Source organism: Hipposideros armiger, unplaced genomic scaffold (genome assembly GCF_001890085.2).
Source record: "Hipposideros armiger isolate ML-2016 unplaced genomic scaffold, ASM189008v1 scaffold_131, whole genome shotgun sequence".
Lineage (NCBI taxonomy): Eukaryota > Metazoa > Chordata > Mammalia > Chiroptera > Hipposideridae > Hipposideros > Hipposideros armiger.
Window position 1 is genome coordinate 1,425,810 of NW_017731481.1, and position 21,326 is coordinate 1,447,135.

The 21,326-nt window shown below is 45.5% G+C and overlaps 1 protein-coding gene across 1 annotated transcript in view; it reads left to right on the top strand.

The window, feature by feature from the left end:
- GPAT4 (glycerol-3-phosphate acyltransferase 4) overlaps positions 1-19,288 on the top strand; it is a 37,644-nt gene extending 18,356 nt beyond the window's left edge. Inside the window, exons 3-13 of the mRNA XM_019649276.1 lie at positions 5,309-5,378; positions 5,546-5,846; positions 6,631-6,705; positions 7,465-7,554; positions 7,733-7,826; positions 8,438-8,553; positions 9,420-9,475; positions 10,019-10,104; positions 13,240-13,368; positions 13,457-13,536; positions 15,490-19,288. Coding sequence (XP_019504821.1) covers positions 5,309-5,378; positions 5,546-5,846; positions 6,631-6,705; positions 7,465-7,554; positions 7,733-7,826; positions 8,438-8,553; positions 9,420-9,475; positions 10,019-10,104; positions 13,240-13,368; positions 13,457-13,536; positions 15,490-15,598 — 1,206 coding nt within the window. The 3' untranslated portion in view covers positions 15,599-19,288. The remainder of the gene's footprint in view (positions 1-5,308; positions 5,379-5,545; positions 5,847-6,630; positions 6,706-7,464; positions 7,555-7,732; positions 7,827-8,437; positions 8,554-9,419; positions 9,476-10,018; positions 10,105-13,239; positions 13,369-13,456; positions 13,537-15,489) is intronic.
- Positions 19,289-21,326: the final 2,038 nt, after the last annotated feature.

A 21,326-nucleotide genomic window follows, 5' to 3' on the forward strand; every position in this document is an offset into this window, starting at 1 on the left:
CCTTGGTGTTGTAAGCCTGCGCTCTAACCACCTGAGCCAACTGGCTGCCCCACTGTAATAATATTTTTAAATGTACATTCTTATGACTTTTAAGGTAGATTGTAATTAACAATGGAAAATTCATTAAATATATATTGTTGGGCCAATCCATAGGACAGGTAATCTTAAGCCATCAGAGACTCCTTGCTGACCACATCTTGGAAATCACTGGTTTGGGGCACAGTGATTTAGAAGTGGTAATGGAAGTAATGTGTGTATTATGTGTCTGTACATGCGTATGTATCCATTTTTTACCTCAAGATTTAGAATTTCAAGAACTGGACTTGCACCTCTGATTCCTAGAGGTGTGTACCAGGCATTCAGAGGGCCCTGTGGCTCCTGTGCGGTTGAGCATCATGGATAATGACAACTTGGAGATTAGCTAGAGCAAGGGGTGGGCGAGGAAGAACTGATACAGACCAGCAAGGGCATAGGGTGGCTCTGTAAGAGTGTCCGGTCTTTTCTCACCCTCTAAGAAGGGTTACTGCTCTGAGTTGATCTTAGCAGACAGTAAGAACAGAATGCTGTTTTTATCAGCAGTAGTATTAGATACAAGTTGAATTTGGCCAAACTGGCTTTAGATCTTGGGAAGTATGCATCTGTGTATCCATGTATACATCTAAAATACACTTATATTTGTGGCTGTTTTTTAATAGAGGTTTTTATTTTGCCTTTTTTAGCCTCTTCATTTCCCCCTAAATTGGGCTGGTATATATAATTTTGGAGCGGGAAGAAAGCCAGAGATATCTGAATTCCATGGGTGTCTCTCCCCCAACTACACATTGAGTCACCTGAGAAAGTATTTTTAAAGTATGTACTTGGGAGCACTAGAATCTCCCCACAGATTCTGATTTAACTGGTCTGGGTGGGCATTTTTAAAAGCTCCCCAAGTGAATTTTATGTCTGCCATCAAAAGATGGAGTCTTGATTCATGCCCTCTTGAATGGGGACCTGCCTTATGACTTGTTTCTAACAAGTAGAGTGTGGCATGCATGATGCTGTGTGACCTATGAGATGAGGTTAACACTGGCAGTGTACCTTCTGTCTTACTCCTGGGATGCTGCCCCTGGGCCCCAGCCCGCCGTGTGAAGAAGCCTAAGCCACGTGTAAGTGTTCCAGCTCACAGCCCCAGGGAGGTCTGACAACCAGCATCAACTGCCCCATGCAGGACTGAGCAAGCCTTAGGAGGAGTCCAGCCCCCAGCCTTTAGCCACCCAGCTGATGCCAAACGCTGTGCAATTTGCAGATTCATGAGCAAAATAAATTATGGTGGTGTTTTAAGCCACTGAGTTATGAGATGGTTTGTTATGTAGCAATAAACATTCATGTCCTATAGCTTACAACACCTTAACATTTTTTTATGCTGTATTACCTTCAGCCTTTAGCAATATGCATTCATATTTTATGGTTGTGTTAATAGCATGTACATAAAATTTTGTATCTGTGCTTCTTTTGGGACTTCATAGACCATTGTTGCATTTTACTAGGTAATCTTTATAAAGATTATTAAAACTGGATATATAATAGTCTATATTCCTGTGGTTCTGGTGGACCTAAGTAAGCCCTGGCTGAACAACTCATTTCCCATGATTTGTTCATTTTTCTGTATGAAAGAACCTTGGTATACCTTGATGAAGAGAAATATTGGAAGTTGATTAATTACACGCAGCCCTATTGACAGCCTACTAAGTGCAAGCACTCTGTCAGAGTGTGCTGGGATGCAAATAAGGGTAGGTTCTGGCTCCTGCCCTTCAGGGTGTTTATAGTCTAGTCAGAAGGACAAATATATGCACATATAACTGCTTCAGAATGTGATGCAATTAAAATACTCGGGCAATGGGCCGGCCGAGTGGCTCAGTTGGTTAAGAGCTCGCTCAAGAGTTTGAGCTCTGAGCAACAGCGGTTCGAGTCCAGCCCGAGCTGAGCAGCCGCTGAGCTGCCAACAGGTAGCAGGATGGCTCAGCTAAAAAAAATAAAATAAAATAAAAAATAAAATACTCGGGCAAAGATTAATTCTAACTGCAGGAATTGGGGAGGTAGTCTTTCATACAGTATTTGTCATTTGAACTGTATTTGAAAAAGCATTCTGCAAGTGCAGCTGAGAAAGTATAGTCTGGTTAGAGACCGTAGGAAGTTCTGTAGAGCAAAGCATGGGGTGCATGGAAGGAGTAAGGTAGATTATAAAGCCAACTATTTCCTTAGGCATTGAGAAGCCCCTGAAGGTTTCTGAGCAAGGAATTGACATAGTCCGATTGGCAGCATGTGTTCGGAGGGCCTGGAGGAAAGAAAGAGCAATTAAATAGCTGTTGCATTAGTGTAGGCAAGTGAAGAAGCCAGTGAACGAAGGTAACAGCATGACATGAGGCAGTTGTGCAAGTGCCATTTCAGGGGAGTGTAGATAGGACTTGATGACAGATGGGAAGCCTGGAAGCTTGAGTGACAGGGATAGTGACCCTGGCACCACAGAGGGAGGGGAGCACATTGGGGCTGGGAGAAGACGTGCTGCCTTAAATTCTCCACTTGCTGGTTGGTGACGGCTGGTTGGACTTGGTGTGGAGATGACAAGCAGGTGATTGTAAATGTGACATTGGCCCTTTTATGAAGTCAGGATTGCTAGATTTGATAGTATCTACTTAGCAGTTATAGCTGAGGCATGGAGAGGAGAGACTTGTTAAACTATGTAGGCTTTTCATGGGAAATAGAAGGTGACGGATGATGGGAGCTGGATTTTTTTAAGTGTCTGATTTTTTGGGGTGTCCCTAGTTCATGGGAAAATGCAGTGGAGGCTGACTGAAATGGAAGGGAAGGTTTCTGCTGAGATTAATTTTGCTCAGACTGTTAGATCTTACCCTTGTGATTAATTCCTAAATTGTAGTGTCCAACAGAGTGAATAACTAAGCAAAAATTTACCATTGAACCATCTGCATTTCTAAGGGCTGGGCCTGTATTTCACCTACCAAGGTCTGCCTTGAGTTTAATGTGTTACCAGAGAGTGCAGCATTGTTAGTGCCCTTAAATGGTCTCTTCTCTGTCTGGGAGAAGCTGAAAAGGGAAGGCTTTAGTAATCTGATACTGACAGCATAGTAAATGGCATCTCACAGGGGAAGGGAGAGGAGATTTATAGGGAAATGAACTCTGAACCTAGGATTCTCAGTTTTATTCTGGGTGTCTGAGCACTGTACTTCTTAAAGTGACAGCTCACAGAAGCCATTGTGTAGCTATTGGACATTGCTGATGTGCACCGGGGGAAGTAACCCAGCCATTCCTTAACAGGCTGTTCCCAGCTAACAACCAGTTTCCGCCAACCCTGCCCTTTTTCCTCTTAACTCTTGTTACTGGACAGTTCTTTCCTAAACGCAGAAGCGTTTGGTAATGTACCTGAAGTTTGAAAACGTAAAGCTAGAAGTACAAAGCAGGAGGGCAAAGGGATGTTTTTGACAGGTTTGTTACAGAACTAGGAGACATAGAATCCCATTGAATCAGTACCTTTCCAATGGTAAAAACCCACAGCCGTCTTGAACTTTGCAGAGGGAAGCCGTCCTCACAGACATAAGTCTGCTGCTCAGGAGGCCTGATGCCATACACTACCTACCTGTTGCGTCCTGATCTAAGTATCAGAATTGTCAGTACAGAACCAATTCTGATTCTGACTTGTGTTTGCAATACCAAGTCTTGGCCAAAATGGAAAGAAAGCCCCAAGCTCTTGTTGAGCGGCCTGTCTGTACATCAGGGTTGTCGTAAACTCTCTTGCCCCTTATTCACCTCTTCCCTAAACGGAGTTCCCTGGTGGAATTCACCTTCCTCCATTTTAGGAGTTATAGTTACATTTTCTTCTAGAAAAGAGCATCTATGCATAGAGCCAAAAGACATCAATGGCTGAATATCTGAAATATAGAAAATGGGTTATGTGAGTTTTCTTGCCTTAGACCTTTATTTGAGTGGGTGATGCTGTAAGCCATCTGTTTTTTTCTAGACGGTGGCTTTTCAAGGTGGAAATTTGAAGAAATTTCCAGATGAGGCTAGATCGCTGATTAAACACATGTCCCGCTTTTGACTCTGCGACCATGCAGAGCGGTCTTGCTAATACTTGAGGCTCTGCCAGCAAAACCGACACCAAATGCTTTAGGCTGTGTGGATTTGCTGTGTCATGGAATGATAGGGTTTTTATCCACCTTGCATAACTGTGTAAACAGAATTTTGAAAAGATACTTCTTAAGATATTTGTTCTATTTTTTCAACTCACAATGGACATCACTTTCTATTTGGTGATAACTTATTCTAGTAGGGAATAAGTGAGCTCATGTTTTCACCTCTCATTATTTGATAGTGGGAGAGACTCAGCCCCGAGTTCTCTTTCTTTAGTTAGAAGGATTTTAATGAGGAGGGGAGGCTCTAGGACAAGCCTCTTTTTTTCTAGATCTCTTCCAGAGTCCATTATTATTTCAGTAATAGAGGACAGTTAGGGTGTTTTGCAGTTGCCCAAGCTCTGTCACATGTATAATCTCATTTGATTTTAAGTGACCTCATGATGTACTGTCATACTATTTTGTAGATAGAAAAACCAACATTCAGAATGTTGGAATGAGTTATTTAAAGGACATAGCATAAGTGTGTCAAACTTGGGATTTGAACCTAGATTTTTGTAAATCTCCAAAGTGTTCTTTTTTTTTCTAAACACTGAGCCACTCTCAGTTCTTTCGATATCAAGTCCTGGGTCCTGCTGTTAAAAGTTTATTCAAAGGGTGAATGGACAGTCCAGATTATATATATATATATATATGAGAGAGAGAGAGAGAGAGAGAAAAGAAAATTTAAATTTTTATCTACTTGAAAACCAAAATTGTTGCTTTCTTGGAATAATTTGGGAGGGGAGCAGCATTGCGTGGCAGGCAGTAGCTTAAAGGATGGTTGATTTTACTTGAATAGCTGCTGTTTGTCAGTAAAGAGGGAACGTGTGAGGTCCGCTAGGGAGTTCCTCAAGGAACTGGAGACAGAGATGAGGTAGTGAGAAGCTAGGCCTGAGGAACTCACTGGGCTCCTTAGTTCCCAGCTCCTTACTGTATGTAGATGACTTCACTTTGGGATCTAGTTGTCAGGGAGGGAGGCTGTTCTGGGAGGAGAGGGCTTTTACTTTTAGAATGGGTGCTTTCTGGGGTACAGCCTGATCGCAGGTGGCTGGGCTTAAGGCTTTCACAGAATAGGAATGGAGGTGTTCACTGAATTAAAAAGATCTCATTCTTGTTTGTGGCCGTTTCCCCCCCCCCCACAGTGGGCGACCTTGAGAATGGAGAGAGGCGCCAAGGAGAAGAACCACCAACTCTACAAGCCCTATACCAATGGTAAGACTGGGTCTCGAGCCTTATCCTAAAAGGTCCCTTTGAAATAGACTCGAGTGCTTTTAATTGCACACAGACTCTTCACTATGAAAAAGGTAGGCTGTGTCCTCTGAGTATTTTTAACATGCTTTCTCCCAGCATGCTGTTTGACAAGGTGTTCTCTTCTGCAGGAATCATTGCAAAGGATCCCACTTCACTAGAAGAAGAAATCAAAGAAATTCGTCGAAGCGGTAGCAGTAAGGCTCTGGATAATACTCCAGAGTTTGAGCTGTCTGACATTTTCTACTTTTGCCGGAAAGGAATGGAGACCATTATGGATGATGAGGTGACAAAGCGATTCTCAGCCGAAGAGTTGGAGTCCTGGAACCTGCTGAGCAGAACCAATTACAACTTCCAGTATATCAGCCTTCGGCTCACTGTCTTATGGGGCTTAGGAGTGCTGATTCGGTATTGCTTCCTCCTGCCACTCAGGTGAGCGTAGGGCCTGAGGGGACAAAGGGCTTGAACTACAGCTGCCTAAGCCTGATGCGCTATCTTTCTACCTATGTCTCCCTGCTTTGTTTTCCCATTTTAGAAAAAAGGATAATATGATTCTTTTACTGGCTAGTTGGTCTGATCCTTGGAAGGGTACACTGGTGATTATCCTTTAAAACCCTTGGATTCTCTGCATATCAGACAGAAATAGTTGGGTTTCTAAAGACCAATTACTTGTCTAGCTGGCCTTATCACAGGGACAGGGAACATGATGTGCTTTCTGGCCACCTCCCTGGGCACGCTTTCCTACTTGCTGCTTGCTTTTCTAGTACAGTGGCAGTACTGGTCTCTCAGTCTTCTGTACCAGGTGCTTTCTGAGTATGCATTGCCAGATGCTCGTACCTTCAGGCTCTATCTCCTTCCTTGTGCTTCACAGAGAAGCTGTGCTTCTGCCAGGGTTTAAAGCCAAAGGGAAGGGTAAGACAGCAGGACAGAAGGTGCCCGAGGGCGGAACAGTCAGTGTTAGGATTTTCCATCATCCCGGCTGCCTGATGCTTGAGGAGATAGTGTCAGCTGAGAGCCAAATCCCTAGTCACCCTCAGTTTGGAATCAAAATGATCTCCGGTTCTGACAGGCCTGCTCGCATTTCTAGGTGGAATCTAGTCTAGGTCCTAGGTGATCAGATCTTGGGGGTGGTGTTTGTGACGCCCACTTCCGTTTTCACATAGTCTGTATACATGGTGCAAGGATTTGCGTGTTTTAATTTGTCTTCTTATTACAGGATCGCGCTCGCTTTCACAGGGATTAGCCTTCTGGTGGTGGGCACAACCGTGGTAGGATACTTGCCAAACGGAAGGTGAGTACAGTGAATGTCCGTGTCTGAAGGGTACTTAGCTCTGGGAGTGGTGGCTCTGCTATGGAAGGTCAGGCTGCTTCTCTGGGTATAGCCAAACCACAGAATCTCCAGTGGATAAAATAACACAAGATGACAGTGGCATCAGCATTAGTCTTTTATTTTTTTACTAATCTTGATCGGCGACTGTTGTTTTTGCCCTCCACCCCTCACACTCTTCCCATTTTAAAGACAAAAGGGACAAACCACAGTTGAAGGCGAGCAGATTTTATAGTGTGTTTAATTTTGAGCATTCTACTGGGTTGACAAATTGGTAAGAAGATAAGAAATGTAGGTAGGGCTTCTGTTTGCTTGTGGTGTTCTTTTAAGGAGAAATTTGCTCCTTCTGGGAAATTCTGGAGCTGGCAAACCTCTCTTCTGCCCAGGCTGGCGAGAAGGTTTGACTCTCTGGCCTTTGCCCTGCCTCTAGGTGTTGAGTGGAAAGGAAAGGAATCTAGGAGACTTACCTGTGCTGGAAATTCTAAGGCTATGAATTCTAAACCCATTAACTTAGGTAAATTTAAGCAGCTCTCATCATTGCTTTGTTTCCTCATATAAGACATAAAGATGTTAATACATTACAGGGTTTTACTTATACACTAACATTTATAAAAATATTTTGCAGTCTTAAAGGACAGTGACAGTTAAATTGTTGGAGTCAGCAACTTTTCCTGTCTTCCTGCATGTAAAATAAAAACAAAACTCTTTGTCCTGTTGTTGCAGGTTTAAGGAGTTCCTGAGTAAACATGTTCACTTAATGTGTTACCGGATCTGCGTGCGAGCTCTGACAGCCATCATTACCTACCACGACAGGTAAGGTAACTTGATACAAAGGGAAATGGCGCTGGCAGAACACCACCCAACTGCAACCAGCCACGGGGGCTCTTCTGAATTTTCAGTTAGAGTTGATGAAGCTGATGAGGTGAAGGATGAGTTCCAAATGAATTGTTTCACACTAATTTTTGTTGCTTTGCATACATTCTAAACACAGGAAAAACAGGCCTAGAAACGGTGGCATCTGTGTGGCCAATCATACCTCTCCTATTGATGGCATCATTTTGGCTAGTGATGGCTATTATGCAATGGTAAGACCTCTTTCTGTTGTTTTCTTGGGGCAAGATTTCTTACTGATCAGGGCAGGGAGGCTTCTGGACCCTTCACCGAGCTCACGCTTAAGGGTATCAACAGGTAAACATGTTTTTATGCATGGGCCCCAACCTACATTGTCACCTTTGTTTCCGTTGCTTTTGGAAACGCCTTGTGACTTTGATAGGAGATATTCTGAGTAGAGTAACTGAGAGTGTGGTTGGAGATTAGACTTGGGATGTTCAGGTGTCATGGAAAGGGGTACAGATAGGGAGAGGTAAGATTAAAGAACTGGGTTTAAGGGCATTGGAGAATCTGCCCCGGGAGGATATTTTTACACAAGGTATTGTTCAGTTTCATTATTTCATTTTAGAGTTTTCAGCTATGTTTTCAATTACACGTCTCTGGTATCACTAATTAAAAGGAGAAATTTAAGTTTCAGGGAGTCTAATAGTGGTTTCTTAAATAGTGAGAAACTTACAGTTATCAATAAAATGCTAGAGGGTGAGAGGTTGCGGTCTTATCTTGTGGGATCTGGGGCTCCCTCCACGGTGTGGGGGATTTGTGTGAGGATGGCTTCACTACCAGTTATTCCTTTGTCTGAGATTAGGTGGGTCAAGTGCACGGGGGACTCATGGGTGTGATTCAGAGAGCCATGGTGAAGTCCTGCCCTCACGTCTGGTTTGAGAGGTCTGAAGTGAAAGATCGCCATCTAGTGGCCAAAAGGTAAATCAACAGAATGCTCTTGTGTATATAACCAGCTACCGAGAAAGTACGCATTTTAGAGGTAGTGTCCCTCCACAGTGGAATGGTAGTGTCTTCTACACTAAGCCTATACTGTTTCTTAATAAAAAATTTTTTCTGAAACATGGACTACAAAAAGTATAGAAAACCTAGTATTATTTACCAAATTAGTGTTTCTAAACCTTTCTTATTTCTTGTACCCATTGTAACAAATAACATATGCACTTTTAATGCTATTGAAATCTCAAAATGAATTTATTATCAAAAATAAAAACAAACTTAAGGCAATGGAACAAAGTGCTTTTCCATTTTCAAGCTTGCAAAAAAGGTAAGGTAAACCTGGTACCAGGTAATGATTGCAAGAGCTTTGCAGTGAATTGAGAGGAATCAAGACTCAACTGAGACCACCTTCCACAGGGACAAATGAACCTGCCACTAAAGTCCCTTTGCTGCATCTCTCAGGGACACAGTGTAAGCCAGGTGGACTGTAGGTCCAGCCCGGCATGGCTCTTAGGAAGGCCAGTAGCAAGCGTTTACTGAGGGAGCGCTCTGCAGGCCCCTCTGGCAGACGCGCCTCAAGTCTGAGCAATGTCCTCTGTGCACAGACTTTCATACTTAATTGAGGACTTGTAGGAATTAAACAGTAGTTATCTGAGTTTCCCTGTCCTTGTAAGTTTTGTCTTTGCAAGATTTAGATGATAGGTTTATAAAAGATATCATATTTGTTCACTTGCTTTTATACAACATCTAGTGTCACATCTATGTGAGTTATTTATTCAATATAAATGCGTTTTGGTGATAATGGACGTAAGGCTGTCTGACCCTTCCTTTACTTTTCTCTTCTAAAGACTGACTGAGCACGTGCAGGATAAAAGCAAGCTGCCCATCCTCATCTTCCCAGAGGGTAAGAAGGCATTGAGCACCACACAAGTTTCTGTCAGGGGAGGCCGAGCAGGAAGAGGGCTCTGCTGTTGCCTCGGAACCAAGTCCCTTAGCCTTTGTTGGGGTCATCTGTTTTCATTGAATAATGTTAGGTCTCGTTAGATTGGTTGTGGGTCTAAAAACTCATAGAAATTCAGAATTTGGACTAAGCGTGCCATTGTGTGAACTTCCCCAGTGTGGGCATCCCTTGTGTAATACTGTTAATGGGGTCTTTTGGCTTCTTAGAGAGTTCTCACCGAGACCTGCCAAGTGTACTGAGTGTCTCTGGCCTTTTATGGAGGCTGCTGTGTGTTAAGCAGGGAAAGCTGTCCTGTAATAAGAATAGGAAGCAGTACAGTGTTTTGTTCATCTCTTTTAAGTGTTCATTCATAAGCTAGGGAGGTGACAGATTTACCCTGCTTGAAGAGTCATTAGAATTTTTATTATTATCTTTGGTCCTTAAACTCCTAATCTCTGGGGTAAAAGGACCAAAAGAAATAGCATTTTACTCTCTCCTGCATTTTAGGAACCTGCATCAATAACACATCGGTGATGATGTTCAAAAAGGGAAGTTTTGAAATTGGAGCCACGGTGTACCCTGTTGCTATCAAGGTACAAGACCGCTGAGGGTGCGTGTGGTCATTATCGCTGCTGTTGTGAACGGGACACAGCACGAGAAGGTGGAGGAAGGCGCTGATGTCACCATCCATTGGTTGTTCCTCCAGTAGAGTTGCCTGGGGCCGGGCGAGCATGGGTTGAGTGCCAGAGGAGGAGAATGTGACATTGTTCATAGCCAGTTAGAAGGGACTGAGTTGTATTTGAACCAGGAACAGCCAAATTCAGCCCACACCTCACCATCCCCACCACATTCAGGAAATGGCAGGCCCTTCATAACTTTATGTATTTCCCCCACTTTCTTCATAAACCTAGCTGGAGTGTAAGGTCCTCCACCCGAAGAGGTGGCTTACTGCAAGGTGGGGGTGGGGGTGGGGGTGCGGGGGCGACTGCCAAGCTGGGTTTGTGCAGGTGGTGGAGAGGTAAGGCCGGATGGCTGCAGATATATCCTTGGCACTGAAGGAAGAAACAACTCCACTGCTTCGGCTTGTGGTCTCATCTTACGTACCAAGCACAGCTTATGAAAACGAAATGAATCTTAAGAGCTTGTCTCTCGCACCTTTCAGGAACTTGTTCTAACTGTTCAAACTTACCTAGAGAGATGGGATTCAGTTAATAGTCAGTTTCTCTTTCTTTTCCTTCCTCCATCGTCCCCCTCACATCTATCTGATTTTCTAAATAGATACAGTGTTATTTCTAAAAGTATGCTATTACCGACATTATTACCTCTAAAAAACACAGGCTGTTATAAATATGCTTAAAGTATTTAGGATGAACTATCAGAGCAAAACAGTGAGTTAAATTTGAGTTGTGCTTAGAGTGTAGTCTCTCTATTTCTGCAAGCCTGTTTGTTATCTGCAGAGCACTCTGTAGAAATATTTCTTATTTTCACCTTGCCAGCACAGCTGGTGCAGTTGGGGGAAGAGCTGCTCCTCCTGGTTGAGCAAACGCTTGCCAGCCCCTCCCCTTTACCAGGTAGGCGAAGCACCGGGCCAGTGGCGGCAGGTGAATGTGTGCAGGGTCACTGAGCCGTGGGTCGGGGCTGCTCGAGGGATGCCATGTCTGGGAACAACAAGGAAGAAAACAGTGTATAGCAGTGTCTGCTGTGGGTGTAGGATGCGGAGTGTTGTTTGCATTGCATGCATGCCACCCTGCATTTTAGTATACTGAGTCTAGCGCTCCGTCATCTATGTTTATTAAAAACAAGCTACTGGTTAGAGGCCCTTATTGCTCACTTGCAGAACATTGGTTCTTGGATCTTCACTGTATCAGCATCATATAGAGGAATTGTGAAAATGCAGAGGGTTGGGCGCCACGCCCAGCATTTCTAACCTGTCCCCGGGCGCCGCTGACACTGCTGGTCAGGGCCAAACTGTGAGCCCTGTTCTGGGGCAGTGGTTTTTAACCATTTTGAAACATGGACCCTTGGGACAGTTATGACTCCTCCAAAGAAGGAGACATGTCAATTCTACATGTAATTTCCATTCCATTCACAGACTAAAGCCCACATAAGATTAAGAACTTCTGCCCCATAGATACTTAATCTAGTTTTTGTGACGTTTTTGGTAACCAAACTTGGATTACCTTAGCAATGTCAATGCTTTCATTACATTTCCATCAAAGTTAAATCATCTGATTTTGATAATTTATTGCTGTTTTGAGCTTTTGCCTTGTTTTTCCCTCTACAGCCTCTGACCATCATGGAATAGAGAATGAGCCCTAAACAAACTCGCACACTTGCTCTCTCACACATACCACGTTTTTTTATCCTCATAGTGCTTTATAAAATAGAACAACACTTTCTTCAAATCATACACATTAGCTTCTGTTTAAAACCCATTCTTCTCCCTTATTTCCTTTTGATACTATAATGTGAACTCATTAAGCCTTGTATAAATTTCTTAGTTTCTATAATTAAATCTAGATGTCTTCATTTCAGTAGTCAGGTCCATAACTGGGCACAATTACCCAATTTTTATTCTGAGAATCATAAAATTTAGGTTTTGAAAGGCCTCAAATATCATATAGTTCAGACCTACCCCCAGCCCCTTGAGTGCAGGAGTCCCCACCACGGCCCCCGCTGTGTCCCTGCCCCAGCTCTTCCAGGCAGAGGGCAGTCTCCACACTGGTGGCCGCCTGGTCCTGTGGGACAGCTCTTGAAATGCTGTCTCCTTTTACTTTTCCACTTTCTGGTTCCAAGTCTTTGCTTTATAATTGCACAAAGTTAGTCTAAGATCTTGTCTCTGATAGCCCTTCAAACATTTGATAACAGTCCCATGATGCTTTGTTCAGGCATTCTCAAGGACTTGGTTCCTTTTGTTGCTTCTTCTGTAATTTCTTCCAGCACCTCTCCCCGCTGCTTACCTGCCACTTAAATTATTCTGTTTGGTTAGAATGAGAGTCACAGCTTTGGCCACATTTCCCACAAAACGCCATTGAAGTACACCCGTTGCCTCCATTAGAGTCGCTGGCAAATGAAAGTGTCGGGTAAGCCTGCTGCTTGGCAGAAGTGCAGCACCTGCACGGTGGCGATCCCATGAACTGTCAGTGTGCGTCACTAACACGATTGAATCAAAGCACGGCCTCCCGCTGACACAGATAATTAGCTTTGTTAGCAGTGTAATTCCAGAAGCGTATCGTAAACTTTTCTGTTGTTTTCTCTGTGGTCTGGGGAACTAGACATGATGTTTAAAAGTTGGTAGTTACGTAGGAAAATACCCTTATTTGGGGGAGGTACATGTAGAAGTATTTATGAGTGAATGACAATATGTTGGGGATTGGGTTTATAAGAGGGGAAGGGATAGATGAAGCAAGTATGGTGACGTGTTGGTAATTATTGTATCTACGGAATGGGTTTGGACATGCTTGAAAACTTAAATAATCGATTCTATGCACTGATGAGGAAGATGTGAAACTGATCAAAGAGGGAGGACATTTGTTTGAGGGCTGCTGTTAGGGGAGCAGTCAGGGAGGTGCCTGTTTCTGGAGGTCAGAACTGCCTAGGCGTAGCAGTACTTAAGTGTTCATGGAGGGGGCCTGGGAAAAGCTTTCTCACACCGATACTGCCCCAGGAGGTGCATTCATCGTTAGAACCACTGATTTCTTACCATCCAGCTCTCCGTTGTATTTTAGTATGACCCTCAATTCGGGGATGCCTTCTGGAACAGCAGCAAATACGGGATGGTGACATATCTGCTGAGGATGATGACCAGCTGGGCCATTGTCTGCAGTGTTTGGTACCTGCCTCCCATGACCAGAGAGGTAGGTGCCCACAGCGTGCAGAGGTCTTCGTTTAGCTCTGGGTGACCACGAGCTTGGGTTGAGTGGTCTCCTTCACTCTCTCTTACAGACAGATGAAGATGCTGTCCAGTTTGCAAATAGGGTGAAATCCGCCATTGCCAGGCAAGGAGGACTTGTGGACCTGCTATGGTGAGTCAGAGCCAGATTTTATCAGCTGAGTCCAGGAGAACGTGAGTTTCAGAAGGGTGTTGAATCATTGACTCTATTTACAAAGACTCCGCCTCTCCCTGGCTTGGGGAATGACGCTTTCCAGCCCTGGACTGTGAGCGGTTTGACTCCTTTCTCCAAGTTCCAACTCAGAAGTGCCTTGTGACCTTGATCTTGGGGAACATGGAGCCTGGGAAAGCAATTGATTGTGTGTACCTCTCTGGGGTTTGTGCTAGTCTACCAGGGCACCCAGAGAGTCCTTGTCTCTTTAGGGAGGGTAGCCCTGATGCTGATCTGGAAACCTCATAGGAGTACTGGGCTCTCTTGATCTCATGCATTTGGCAAGACCGGACCATCTTTGAAAGGCAGAGGTTTCGTTTTTTGCTTTTAGTTTGTTACCTACTAGAGAAGGAGTTCGCAAACTTTTTCTGTAGAGTCAGTAAATATTTTAGACCTTATGGGCCATGTGACCTCTGTTGCAGCTACTTAACTGTGCCATTATAACATGAGAGCAACCAGCGATGATACAAAAACGAATGAGTGTGTCTGTGTTCCAGTACAACTTTATTTACAAAAACAGGTGTCACTGGATTTGGCCCGTGGCCATAGTTTGCAGACCTTTATGCTCGAGTGTGAAATAGTTACACTCCAATAACACGGGAGTGGTGGGAATGAATGGTGGCTCAGGGAAACCATTCCAGCCTCTTAGGATCCCTAGGTTTAAGCGTAGGGTCAGCTCTGAAGGGCATTTGGCTAAAGTGGGCATTATGGGGAAAGAGTGGAAATTCAAATTTTAAGCTAACCTGTGGGTTCTTGGATAATAGCATGGCCTGCAGATTATAGCCTTTTAAAAGATGCTGATATTTACTGAGCACTCACTGTGTGCCAGACACGGCTGCTGACGCTGTATGATGATCCCCTTTCATCTTCACAGTAACTCCATGAAGTATGGAAATCGTTACTCCCATTTTTCATTTGAGAACTGAAACTCAAGTAACTGTTCCTCCAAGTCATAGAACAAGCTCTGGGGCCTGATTTTACTCAGGTCTCACCGGCCGTTAGAGCTTGAAGGTTGGCCCACTGCCCCACCTTCCTCCTCCGTGAGGCCTGATAAAGACAAGGGCGGCTATTTTGAAAGGATACCTGTGCTGTGGATTTGAAAGGGTGTAGCAGATGTCAGGTCTCCCTGTGTGAGGTCTGTCTAGTAATGGGGGCTTCATCAGAGACTTTTCCACCCCTCCCACCTCCATAACTCAGCAAAAAGGTGTAGCAGGAAGACTGAAAGTGGGCTTGGATTTTCCTTAGTCATTGAAGGTGAGGATAATTCTAGGGTGTAGGCGAGGAGTTGGGTGAAAGGTGGGTGGGAGTCAGACTTGGAAGAAGGAAATCTCAAGTTTAGAGGATTTGTGTGGTGCAGATGGAGGGAGGTGCTGGGATGCCCCTGCGGCAGCATCCCTGAGCACAGAAGGATGCACGTGTTTTCCCCTTGTGTCTGTTCTGTGCATGAACTTGGAGAATCCTCCGGTCTGAATTTTACAAGTTGTATTTCACAGATCTGCTTTATAGATTCCTTGTAAGTCTCAGTATTTCCTAAAACTTGGTTCACCTTCCATAATGCCAGAATACCTCCTTTAGCTTGTGTAAGGTGGGGACGAATGTTCAAGTAGAAAGAACTTTTAACCCCTTGGTAGGTTTAAGCAATTACAGAGTACCTTAAATAGGAGCAGTGACTTTTGATCCAAGGCAAGAGTGAGAGTTTTGAGGTAGAAAGGGTGGATTCCAGGAATCCAGGGCCAGTTTCTGAGCTCATCCTGATGAGAGCTATGGAGGGCTTTGGTTTCTGGCAGGCTTTCCTTGGTGTTTGAGCAGCATGGTGCATCTAGCTGTGATACAGGGGTGGGCTGGAAATCTTACCTGCAGCCTTTCTCTCATCAGGGATGGTGGTCTGAAGAGGGAGAAGGTGAAGGATACGTTCAAAGAGGAGCAGCAGAAGCTGTACAGCAAGATGATTGTTGGGAACCACGAGGACAGGAGCCGGTCCTGAGCCCGCGCCTTGCGCTGGCTGGACCGACCATGCCCGAAATCCTGGGCGGAGCCAGCCGGAGCCGCCACTGCTGCCTTCCTTCCAGACTCGGGCCTCCGGGCTGCTCTGGACCCCTGGGCTTGCTGTCTGAAGTGAATGCTGCAGGGCGTTGCTGCCCAGGACGAGAGGCCTTCTTGTTTCTTTTACGACAAGCTTGTTGGAGGAATGCCATTAAAGCCAACTCTCCACCCGTGCGCACGCGGGGCTGAGTGGTTGGGGAGAATCGGCCCCATTCCCGTACTCGGGAACAGTAGGACACAGTAGGTGTTGGTCTGTTACAGATGCCCTCGTGCCCGGGCCTTGGCTGGGAGAAGGGGAGGCACTGAGAGGCGGTGTGGCTTGCCAGCCTAAACATGGCCCCCCCAGCCTCCCCCAGCCTTGGAGCTCTGCAGACTTGATAAAAATAAAACTTGTCTGCAGGGGCTTTCAGCAAAATGAAGTTTTAAATTCTCATGCAGTCACCAAAGGGGATGAAAAGAGGCAGGATGGACCACTGGCTAGTGTGGTAAGAAGCAAGAATCATTTTTCACTTTTAAAGTCCAGTGCTAATCCTGAACTCCCATGTGACTTGCTCTTTGTTAACACGTGCCTCGATTTCCCCATCTGACCTGGATCGGGAGGGGAAGGGTGGTGATACCTACCTCACAGGGTTGTTGTGGGGATGAACGCGTTACAATGAGTGAAGGACAGTAAAGCTCAGTATTATAAGTACAGGTCCCTGAGATGTGGCAGGACCAGGTCTGAGCTCTGAGCTCCTGCCCAGGGCTTGGGAGTTGTTTTGTGAGTAAATAAAATTGTCTTTGATGGTGAATGAATTGAGGGGTTTTCCCCTTCACCCTTTCTCCCCTAGATGTAGCCCTAAGCAACCTGTTTCCTATCAGTCACAGAACATAACCCCCGGGGCTGGAGGGAGTCCAGCTTGACTTCTGAATGGGGGGTGGTATTGTTCAGGAGAAGGTAAACTACTCATATAGCGAATGGCTCGTTTAGAATCCCCACCACAGACTGAGACGGGGATTTCTACACAGCTGGGTGCCGTGGGATTAGAGGTATGTGATGGGGCGTGGTTTATTGAGCTGGGGGAAGGGGATGGGGGGCAGTCTGTAAGGACAGTAGGAAGCCGTGAGGAGATGCAAGGGCGAGGTAGGAGCGGAGGCCCTGCAGTAGTGAGGGTGGCAGGATGACCTGTGGGTATTTGGTGCACCGTGGGCTTCCATACAGCCAGAGGGAAACGGCAGGCTTGCTGGCCGCCTGCACCTGCCTGCAGTCACGAAAGGCAGATCCAAAGCCAGCCGCCCTCACCGCTCCTTAATTCTAGGGCCCCTCAGTTTCAAATCCCTCAGGCAAGAGTCGCCGCACCTCTGCCATTTATCCATTTAGCCTTACCCCTTCCCTCCGTCATGGCACCGTCACCACACCTTTCACGATCTTGGTAAGTGTCCCCTCTAAGGCCACCCCTCTATCCTGCGACGTGGGGATGTGGGCGTGAAGCCTGCTCAGGAGATGGCTGGACTGGTAGCACTTGTCTCACCTGACCTTAGCGTGACTCTCACGCTAACTGCCGTCCTGTTGCGCTGCCTCCCTGAATAGCCTCCCGTTTCCTCATACCTGCCGTACTGCTGACCGTGAAAAATGCTTTTTCCTCTTAAATAAAAAACTATCATGACTGTAAGAACAGCCTCTTATGAACTGTTTTACAAAATAAGAGTAAACAGTGGTTTTCAGCCTTTATAAGTAATACCGTGTTTAAAAGCTATCTGGAATGATCTTTAAAAACAGGTCTTGAAAACCAAGTTTCCTTTAAAAAAAAACAACTGCTGATTAGTACATTTATTTCATGATTTTCAACAAACCTGTCTGTTGATGACTTAACAAGTATTGCAGGAACCTGGTTTAGAATCACTGCTATGTAAAGAAATATTTGTGGAGACTAAGCAATGATTATTTTCCTTTTGCTAAGTGAGGAGAGGGGATGTGAATTACACTCCTTCCCCCCAAAACGCTCTTAAAATTTTAACTCGGTGCTTGTTATAAGCATGCAGACTCATCAGACTGCTCCATTCTTTTACTTGGGGACCCTGTAGGCCTCGAACTTACCCATCAGCCAAAATGTTTGGTTTGGGATGACCGAGTTGGTCTTGTGTGGTAAAACCTCATGGCCCTTAGGAATAGCAACAGAAAGGCATATGAAGTACAAAACACCTGTACACTCGCTCCTGTGACCCCAGCAGAGATGAGGACACTCTTGGAGTAAAGCCAAGTGGCATTAGTTAGTGGGATGAGCACTGGCCAACTTCTAATCCTGCTTCCAAACCTGCTACCCCTCCTTTGTTGTTTGACTTTGTTTCCCTGTCTCTAATCCTCGATCCATAACCAAGGACTTGAGCTAGATGATCTTTAAGGCCCTTTCCACCTCTGCAGTTTCTGTAATTTTTAAACCTATACATAGTTCAAACTTTGGCTTTAAGTTCTAAAGTCATCTGAGTTCAGAAGTAAAAAGTCAGTTTAAAGCCATTTGCTGTCTCCAAAACAGTGGGGCTAGTGACACTCCACTCCACTAGAGGGTGTTGCACGTGTGAAGGACAGTCCTCAGTGTATTAGGTGCTTGTGGGCCTGGGTGGGATTGACTGGATCCTGGAAAGACTTTTCACTCAAACATGAGGTTTTTTTTCCCCCGCAGCCAGTCAGAGAAGGAACTTTCTAAAAAGGCCTGTGCAGCTCCCCTGCCAGAGGAAGCTTAATAGGAAACTGTCAGCCCGGCCAGAGCTCAGCAAACTAAGCTTGATGGAGCAGTTTGAGATGACATCCTTGTGACATAGTAGAACCAACTTTGGAACTTGGTTCTTTGCTTAATGTCAGACCCCACTCCCTGTTGCTGACCTTCAGAGATTAGAAGAGGCTTGCTGTGAAGTGATGGGGAGTGTTCCACTGAGCCCTGAATTCCCAGACCAGACCAGTGACGAGTCCTCGAGCACCGTCCTGTTTTCAGCCCTTCACAGCAGCGCCTACCAATGGTGGGCTCAAACTGTTGTCCTTCAGAAGTCTGGGATTATATCCTGCCATTTCCTTCCTGGAATTGACCCCAAACTCAGTGGTCTGTGGGATAATGCTTCCCACTCTCCCTGATACATGAGAGAGTCCACCGTGTCATAGGTCCCCTCCACCCGTTGTGCATGTGGGGTGGCCAGACTCGGTTTCTCCAGTTGCACTCGCCCTGTGTGGCCTGGGACATTGGGGCTGGAAGGGCAGCTGCATGCACACTGACTCTTGGACAGGTTAAGGGACGACCATCCAACCATCCATCTTCCATTGCACTAACACCCCCTCTCCCCCCAGTCAATATGTCTCTCTCCGATGGGAAAGTTAATAAATTTTGCTCTAGATTAAAAGTATTGATCATTTCATTTGTAAACGATAAATAAAAAGGGGGAACTTTTCATTGCACCAGGGGTAGCGTCTGGTGTATTTTGCTGGTGGAATTGCGCTGGCTGCCGGGGGGGTAGGCTTCTCATATGCATTCTGGCTGGCCAGCCGCATTGATTTCCTATTAGTCTCCCAGCACCACCCAGTAACACATCATTTCAGTACCGGCTATTAATGGTCTTTTGATAAATAATCACTTGTAAGTCAATAAATTTTTATTAAACAGTGTGGCTCTTTGATTTATTAAAATCCGACCGTGTTTGTCCGGGAGAAAAGAGATGCTGAATTGAAGTGGAGGTTTTCATACATCTTCCTGACGCTGAGCAGTCACCACACACTCCAGAGAAAAACAATTGCATTTTAACAGAAACAAAACAGCCGAGTTTGGAACTTGGACCCAGGGAAACTTTATCTCCGTCAGTCTGAGGCTTACTCTGCAGGGAGCAGCAGGCCTGAGGGCGCCGAGTCAAGAACTTTGTGTTTACTTCTGAGAGTGGTGAGGTCCCCGGGCTGGGCACCCCCTCCATGCCTCCTGGGTAGCGCAGACCTCTGCCGGTTCCACAGATGGGTGCATTGGTCAGCCCTCCCCGGCTGAGAGATGCACCCTGGTGGTGGCAACCCTTGGCAAACATACTTGAGATCAATGAGATGAGTTGATCTGCAGGGCCTTTTAACTTCTGACCAAATCCCCAACAACTTCTTGTGGCAGGAAATGCCAAGAGATGGTCTGTGTTTTGTTAGGTGGAGATTTGGCTGTATGGATTATTGTTAAAAGCCAATAGCTGATGATTGGAAGTCTTTTTTTGTGAGATTGTCACTGACAAAATTTGCTGTAAAAGGTTTTGACATCTTTTCATTGAGATTAATACAGCCCCAAACATGAATATGGAGTGGCTCAACCACTGAATATGGGGACCAGAACTCCCAGCTCAGGGGCAAGTCCGAGAAAGGGAAAAACACCTGGCTAGAAAAATGTTTATTACTAAAGACTAGTTGGAGCTCCTCCTTGGCCCTGCCCTTATCCAGGCCACTGCTGCTGACTTCTCTTCCATTAATATTTAGTGTGACAGGTGTTAACAGGAGAAGGGCTTTTGAAGTGAGGATTGCTAGTAAGTTCAGCTGAGCACCTTGATGTTTTCAAACATGTTTAAATCACACTTTAAAATGTTCTTAAAAATGTTTTAAACTTGCTGCCAGTTTTCTCTGTCGCTTGGAGTTCCTTTTCTGCCCTGGTCTTGGGAAGCTGCTGCATCAGGGGACCTTGAAAGGGAACAGGAAGCTGGAGAACAGAAAACAAACGTGTGCCTGTCCTGCCCAGTCGGTGAGTATTAACACAGGGCTTTTCTGGAGAGTGGCCCGTTCCGGCCCGTGTGTAGGAGATTGGTCAAGGACTGTGCCTAAGGCTTGAGCCCCGCCGCCGCCACACCCTCCACGGTGTGCCCAGGGAGGGAAACTACAGGACAGCATGTTCAGTTTTCTAGGACATGAGTTACTTTAAAGTAGATCTGCATTTTACACATGCAAAATTCAAGTCCATAATCAAGGTTAAACAGGCTTTTGTTTCACCTGGGCTCTACCTCTAGCCTTAGTTAATTCTCCCTCACTCTACTTCCCCTGTTCACATTTGTTCCACTCTGTTGTTAGGACTTGGGCAGCAAAGTTGGAATCATCTTAGAGTTTCTTGCACTCCAGGAGTTGACTTCCGGTGGTTTTGAGTCAAGTACATTAAACTATGGGAAAGGGGTGACTCTTACTGTGCAGTTTCCATGATAGCTGCTGGGGTTGGGGGGGGGGGCGAGATGATGCAAAGGGAGTGAGATTGGCATAAAGGAGTTACAAGGGGCACCTGGATGATCATCCAGAAGGAACCTGCACCAACTGTAGGTATAACTAGGCAGCAGGAGGCCAGGGGAAGGTGGAGGTTGGGAGGCTGTCTCCCTTGAGAGTAAGGGTGGAGACGAAGCTTCCAGAACGGGGGATCTAGTGATTATAGAGAGCTATGACAGTGTGTTTCCTTCTCTTGACCCCTGACGGCTCCCAAAATACATTTTCATTGCACTTGAACCCCTCCACATATTGCAGACTCAGCTCGGAACAGCTGAAAATGAGGTCAGGAGAAGGTTAGCTGGTGCCATCAGTCCCCTGTGATCCCATCTGGAGTTCTAGGCCAGGATATTCTTCAGCTCTCTGTGCTCCCTTCGTTTTGGGGTCTGGACAGATATTTGCTTTCCTTGCTGAGGAGCGGCTCCGCAGGAGTGGCCAGGGG